General features: G+C 35.2%; 1 protein-coding gene across 1 annotated transcript in view; it reads right to left on the reverse strand.

Annotated features, from left to right (window-relative positions):
• Nucleotides 1-8199, reverse strand: part of LOC106777520 (mediator of RNA polymerase II transcription subunit 23) — a 58547-nt gene that overhangs the window by 37872 nt on the left and 12476 nt on the right. Inside the window, exon 7 of the mRNA XM_014665098.2 lies at nucleotides 5243-5450. Coding sequence (XP_014520584.1) covers nucleotides 5243-5450 — 208 coding nt within the window. The remainder of the gene's footprint in view (nucleotides 1-5242; nucleotides 5451-8199) is intronic.

An 8199-nucleotide genomic window follows, 5' to 3' on the forward strand; every position in this document is an offset into this window, starting at 1 on the left:
TAACCTAGACACAATATAATCATGATAATTAGAATAACCTAGACACAATATAATCATGATAATTAGAGTAACCTAGACACAATATAATCATGATAATTAGAGTAATCTAGACACAATATAATCATGATAATTAGAGTAACCCTAGACACAATATAATCATGATAAATAGGATAAATATCCTAACACACTTAATCAAGTATCTCACATTATTCAACATGCAACTTATTCATCCCATTATAGTCAATCCTCATCATAGCACAGTACTTGAGAATTGATGTCTCAACAGCTTTCATGGTATTATGAACAGATGTAAAATCAGATTAGTGACTAAAGGTTTTCATCAACTTCCTAGATTTGGCTTTGTTGAAACCTCAACTCCAGTTATTAAACCTGTTACAATCAAATTCATGCTCACCCTTGCTCTAACTAATTATTGGGCTTTGCATCAACTTGACATTAAGAATGCTTTTTGAAAGGACTGTCTATTTACAGCAACCTTCAGGATTTGAGGCTCTCTGGACTTAAACAAGCTCCAAGGTAGCAGTTTCACAAATTACAGAACACACTTCTAAATTCAGTTTGTATATCATGTTAACCTGAGTTTGTCTACCTTTTCTTAATCAAAAGAAAACAATGACATTGCATTACAATAGAGGTTGCAATCCTACCCAGGTTAGCACTACAACCAGTACCTATCATAGGCAGCATGTGGGAAACCAAACCAAAACCCACCAAGAGAATCTAAAATGCAGCAGACGACATCTATCTCTACAAAATTCAAATACAGTAAGTAATCATCTCATTCTGTCGATGATATTTTAATTACAGGCATTAGCCTCATCTTTCTCAAACGAAGGCAACTTCATTATTTTCAGGGTGTTGAAGTCAGACACCATCTCACTACATCAATTCTACTTACTCAAAGAAACTACACCTTCTCCTGTGATGTTTATGTCTAAATACTTCAAAAATGTTTTAAAAAAGTCAATACATGACCTCTTGAGTTTCATTGGGTTGCTATTAAGAGAATTCATAGGTAACTTAAGGGAACCCTCTATAATGGACTTGATATTTAACATGCTGCTTCTGGTCAACCTTATACCTTTCAAGCCTCCTATGATGCTAACGAGGAGTCTTACTCAAGTTACTGACGAATTTCGATGGGTACAAACACTTCTAACAGAACTTCAAGTTCTTTTTTCAACTTATATTATTTACTCTGACAACCAAAGTACAGTTTCTCTTTCACAATCCATTTTTTCATGCTTACACAAAAACAAATGGAGAGAAATCTGTTTGCTCAAGAAAAGGCTTTTGCTAAACAACTTCTTGTTCAGCATATTCCTGTTCAATATCAATAACTGATGTTCTACCAAACCTCTCTCTATTTGACTTTTGTTTCTTAGAACAAACTCAAAAGTGAATGGGCTTTCATGTTAGCTCAACGACCTTGAGTTCATGGGAGTGGTGAATATTGTAGAGTTCGTTCGTAAAAGGTAGCTTTTCTTCAAAACAAATTAACACTGAGGCAGCGTGTTAAAACTAACACTAAGCTAGTTAGTGTATTCTTTCAGTCTGGTGTGATATTACAAATGTCCATTGACAGCCCTCTCTTCACATCAGATCTATAAATAGATCCAGTTAAAGATATGATTTGATTATGTCAGAAATATTATTTGGTTATGTAAGATATATGGTCTGATTACATTAATACGGAGATATGATAAGATTTGAAACTAAATCACATTGTTATATATTATTTTGATCCTTACGATCGTTTATCCTTACTAATAAGAATACTTGTGTGTACACAAGAGACGAAATTCATTATATTCCTCCTCGATTTCTTTCTTCTCAACAAGGTACCAGTGTTATTGACAAAATGGCTACAGCAGATTTCGGTGGCAAACTTTCTGCCGGCCACCACAGCATGGTGTGGCAAATCAGGTTTTGCATGGCAGCTCAAAGCAGCAGAGTGGAGTGTCGCGAGGTGGTGGTTTGAAGCAGTCCTGGCAGAAATTGTGAACCGTTAGCATTGGTCTAGATAATATGTGTTAAAGGAATTTTGGGACCTTGTATGAATGGATTAACCCTTCCGTACAGTAAGGAAGAAAAAGTCTTGGGTCAGTGTGATCAACTCAATTTGAGGCACTGAAAACCCAGGTTTTTTTCTCTTTTGTTTCTATTTTCAGGCTAATGCATATCAGGTCAGCCCAACACTCATGAAACAAAGGGTTGAGCCATACAACCCAACCCCAACCCCAACCCAAAAAACTACATCAGAAAATAAACCAAACGCACCCCATCTCAGCTTGAAGCATCCCACTGACAACTTCATCTGCTTCACACACTCTACAATGCCACAGCTTTCTCTGGTTCCAGCACTGCAGTCCCGTTACAGCACGGTCACAGTCCCACCACGTTCTCCTGCTGTCCTGCCATCATCGCCACAGCCACCTCTAGTTCCATTACAAGTCCTCTTTTATTTTTTTATTTTTCTTTCTATTTCCATTGTTCACCACCATCCACCCTCCCTAATTTATTTTTCTCTTTTTTTACACTAAAATTATTCACTAATATCTGAAACATTTGATCACCTATTTTCTAGCAACCCAAATCGACACTGAACAAAGCAATTCAAGAACATCCAACAGATAATTAACAATTTAGGAAATCTATCTCATGTTTTGTCGCTAAATTAAATCTTGAACCTGACTTTATCAGTGTTTTCAGCTCATTTTACTGCTATTTAAATTTCTAGATGTTATATACCATTAATTATAAGGTTGTCTTGTCTTCCACTATTTCTGAATCATAATTATACTTTTGCATTTTTTTAATTATTTATATGTATATTATTGTATTTTTTTGTCCGTGATGCTTTTGCCATAACCCATTATGGCTTCCAATATTTTTTTCCTAATGGACTTTTTTGGGGTCGCCAATATTTTCCTTTGACCAATATCGATAACACCACATGGTACCAGAGCCGTACCATCTGCAGTTACCTACTTTGTCACTAATTCTTTCAGGTATCAAAAGCTTGACAGGAAAGGAAGTCAAATTCGTGCTTTCCCTATGGACCTGCTGCTTATAAGAGTACATTTATTTAGAAACCGTCTACTTTTTCCAATTTCTCTTTTTTTCCATACCATCACTGCTCCTGTCAGATACAATGTTCACCATCATTGTCACAGTTCAGTGACCGCTTTATCACTGATAACTTTTCACCAAGCCTTGTCCAGTTGGCATTTCCGTTCACCCACGACAAACTTTCTTGCTAGCTTTTTTCCAACAAGCATTACTGTTTAGCACCGATGTTTGTTTCCATTTCCCTTAAATAGGTTTAGTTCTATACCCTATAAAAAGTTTACTAGAGCTTGTATTAAAACATACAGAAATATAAAAGTCCTTTTACTTTCTAAATGTCTAAACGCACTAGTTCAATTTATACACACGATTAGCCTCTGAATGCAGTAATTGAAGCACTAATTACAAGCCCATATTTTTATACACTACATATTACAATATTAGTAGAGCTAGTAGCTAAGAAAAAATAAAGATATTCAAGTTAGATGAGAAAGATAACAAGCAGATGCTTAATTCTAACATGATCTTACATAATCTTTTCCAGGTCACCACAGGTCTGTGAGCCATGTTGTGGGCATGGAAATTTTACAAGATAACACAGCAAATTATTTGACTTGAAAAGAGAATGAATTTTATTATTATCATTCATGTCTATTATATTCCCCTTACACCTTTTTGTGACAATCTAATCTTCCCAAAAAGGAAAATAAGAAAACAATATACTGAAAAAATAAAATAGAAGATTTTACATATATTTTCTCTAACTAGAAAGATTCTACAAATATTTTCTCTAATTAGGAAAATTTTTCTCTAATTACAACATTCCCCCTCAAGTTGGTGAAGTACTAGATTGATTTATGACTTCCTGTTCTGAGGTAATATGATTTACTCATCTTTGAGCAGACCTTTTGTCGTTTTTCATGCAGTCGAAAACATTATTTCTTCCATGGATGGTAATTTTTCCATTCCTATAGATTTTTCCCTTCCTATAGGGATGAAAACAAAAAAAAACTTCTTATAAGGATGGTAATTTTTCCCTTCCTAAGATTTGTACCCAGACTCGGCCGTACCCATGATTCAAGCCATGGAGAAATTTAAAGATTTTTCCTCTTTCCACGTCCTCAGCATATGTGACAACATCTGTTTTACAAATCTTTATTGTTCGGTACTAATATAATTGAATCCAAAGTCCATTTAGGATTCCGTGATATTCTGATACGGAGAGGGAACCCTGTTTTTTATTAAACATACTACTTTCAATGTCATAGCATGCAACAAAATCCTTTTTTAATGAAAAAGTACTCTACAAATCATCCCATATAACGACCACTTTTGGGCTACACTGTAAAAAAGGAGTAGAAGTCAAAACTCATCTACTCAAATCTGAGCCAAATGGGACATCACCAACCCGTGGAACAGACTCAAGAGGTTTTAGAGACCCTTTCTGTGATAGCAACGGCAAGTGAGGCTCAACAGAACTAGGTGTGTGGGCTACACACACCAGCAGCGGTTGTGGCACGTGGCGTGTTTGGCAACATCTTTCTCGAAGCAATTTCTAGCATTGTGTTTGTCAGTGTTAGGCGCATCATTCCACCCTATCAACGACCAATAGCTACGGTGGCAGCCGCAGTAGTGGCGGTGGCGATTGTTGCAACGGAAACAATGCTCCCAAGATTGGGAGTTCTGATGCCAACTTGAAAGAGAATGAATTTTGTTATTATCATTCATGTTACATTCTCCTTACACCTATTTGTAACAACCTAATCTTCTAAAAAATGGAAATAAGGAAACATTATATTGAAAAAATAAACTAGAAGATGCTACAAATATTTTTTCTAATTAGGAAGATTCTACATATATTTTCTCTAATTAAGAAGATTCTACGTATATTTTCTCTAATTAGGAAGGTTTTTCTCTAAATACAACAATTTGTAATACACATTAATATACATATTTGTAGTCTTTCCATGTCCATAAGAGGGCATATAAACTTTTATGAAAAGGATGCAAACTGCACGTTTTTTCAAAACCATACACTTGAGCAAGTTAAATTACAATATTTCAAAATAATCTTCCCAATAAACAGTAAAAAATTAGTGATTTGACAATGTAATAAGATAAAGTAGGGTGAAATAATCATGTTCTGGTGTACCTTTGCTCGCTTGTCTCCACCATTCATCTATTTGTTTTCCTTTTTGAAGTTGTTCATTGTTCAGATATTCCCTGGTTGATGAATTAAGCGACCAAATACGTAAATTTTGACAGCTGCTCACAAAATCAAGCAAGATACTCTGAGAATTATTAGGATCCGAACTTTTGTCTTCTCTATGGAATGATAAAATCTTTCTGGTTGTCTCCACCTACCATGCAGTGCCATATTACACATCAGTTACAGTGTTCCTAGCACAACATCATATAAAACTTCCATGACAGACCAACACAAGTATTATTGTTGCTAAACTATAAAGATAAAGAGAAGCACCAAGCTTAAACAATTTGTTTATGTGATTGCACGAATGGTTCATTTATATTTGAATTCTCGTATAATAAAGATATGATCTTGACATCTTTTATTACAAATATATGATCCCTGTTAGAATGAAATTTGTTGTTACAAATTTATAAGGAATTAGACATTACATAATCTAGGAAATTTGGATGACTGATTCCTAATTATTATGTGTATTTATTATAATTGATTTTGTATTATACTATAAATACATGTTGTGTAGTCTGCATTGGATACACAATTAATTCAAAACATATACAATTTTATATGGTATCAGAGCCTGGTTCTTTGAGTTTCACCATTGCCTTTGCCACCCAATGGCAGCCATGGTTGTTGCCGGCTATAAAAGTTGTCTTTCAACACTTGTGTCTGAGCACTTCAGTATTGCTCTCCTAATTTCAGTTCTTCACCATGCCTCTTTCACTATTGTCCATTGTCCTCTACCTCTGTCCACCGTCGGCCACAATGTGCCCATTTCCTCTATCACTGAGCATCCTTTTCCTCTGGTGACCACCGCAAACAAGATCAGTTTCCTCTAGTGACTATTGCACTTCATGCATCGCTCCAACCTGGTTGACCATGCTCCAACCTAGCAAACTATGGTTTAACCCAACAGACCCTGCTTTAACCCGGCAGACCATGCTTCAACTTGTCTACCTCACACCCCGGCAATGCTTTTTATCCCATTTTTGGTACTTTCCTATTGATTTTGTAAACTCTACTAATCAATTAGCTTACATGTTCAACAAGTCCCTTAGAAGCCTTTGGATTGAGTACATTTGTAACAAGCTTGGTACATATGACATATATGCTTTCAGATCTAGGGAATTAAGCATTACATAATTTGTGAAACTAGGATGATTCATTCCTAATTATTAAGTGTATTTATTACAATTGATTTTGTATTATGCTATAAATACATATTGTGTGGTCTGCATTAGACAAACAATTCATTCAGAACATATACAATTCTATAATCCCAATATATAAAATTATACACTATTGATTCTTATTTATATAATTATAACACTCCCCCTTACATCGGAGCATATAAGTCATATATGCTCAACTTGCTACAAATTGAGATTAATTTGTAGTCCTTTTGGAGACTTGGTGAATAATATTTAGTTGTTTAATAGAGTTGACAAATCTAGTACTGCTATCTCTAGTCTTAGACTACAATTTTTCTAATGTGGAGATTTTGGTACCTCGAGTGAGTCTAGATGGCTATTAAGGGCTGTGCTTTGTACGGTTGGGAAGATCAAGACTTTGCAATCCCTTACTACTACTGAAAACCTACTCTCTATCATCATTGTCAATAGTTCACATGCACAAGTCTATGGCATTGACACTACCCAACGGCTTCCAACCCTTATTCTTGATTTAGTTCATTAATCGTCCATTTAATTTATTGTCCATTACCCAATTGACCAAATCCCATGACATTAAACTCAAATTCACTAAAAATACTAACACCTTGCAGGTTTAGATATTGAGAACAACAATTGGCATCAGATGTCAGCCACATGGCCTCTACTATCTCTCTCCATCAACACTTGTATGTGTGTGTACCATCTCTCCAATGATGATTCATGAGCAATTAGGATACCCTAGATTGACAAAATTGTAGAAGACGGTGCCAAGTGTAGGCTTAAATTGTGGGTTGTGTCAGTTAGATAAACACATTCATCAATCTTTTCTAGTAGCATTAATAAACAAGTTTTGTCTCCTTTTTCCTTAGTTCCCTTTAATACTTGGGATCCTCCTCACATTGTTACCTCTTTGGTTTTAAATGTGGTTTCCTTTATTGATGATTATTTTTAATGTATTAGGATTTGGTTCATGAAAAATCAATCAGAGTTGTTTTTTCTATCTTCCACACATTTTACAATGAAATTAGAAAACAATTTGGTATATCCATACGTGATTTTGGAAGTTAAAATGCCTAGGAATACTTGTCCCACAAATTCTAACAATTCATGACATCCAATGGTATTCTTTATAGTCATGTCCCTTATCCTTTTTCAAACCACTTAGACCCTTCTTCATAGTCTTGATCCTCATCGTTTTTGTGGGCATGTTGTCCCAATAGCATGTTATCTCATTAATTGAATGTCATCATTTGTCTTAATGATCATGCAACTCATTTTTTGCTTTTTCCCCAATCTCCTCAATATAGACTTTCCCCACATGTTTTTGGTTCAACATGTTTGAATATAACCTCCCACCTAATCAAGACAAACTTTCTCCTCAGTCTTTCAAATGTCTTTCTAGGATATCATCGCTCTCAAAAAGGGTAACAATGTTTTTCACCCAATCTTAACTGATATATTTTTTTGCTGATATCTTTTTCAATAAGTTTGTCCCATTTTTCGTTCCTTCTAACCAGGACATATGCAGTCACTTCCCCTCCTTTCTCAATCTTCTTTCATCACCACCAAATGACTCTACCAATCCTAGGGATGTTTCTCCACCACCACTTCAAATATACCATTGTCTAACCCTTCTCTGACACTATCAACCATGTCGAATTCAACCTCAAATTTTGAAGTCAACTGGTTCGAACAAGTATGCATTATACCCATAACACCCCTCCCACC

This window comes from Vigna radiata, chromosome 11 (assembly GCF_000741045.1).
Source record: "Vigna radiata var. radiata cultivar VC1973A chromosome 11, Vradiata_ver6, whole genome shotgun sequence".
Taxonomy (NCBI): domain Eukaryota; kingdom Viridiplantae; phylum Streptophyta; class Magnoliopsida; order Fabales; family Fabaceae; genus Vigna; species Vigna radiata.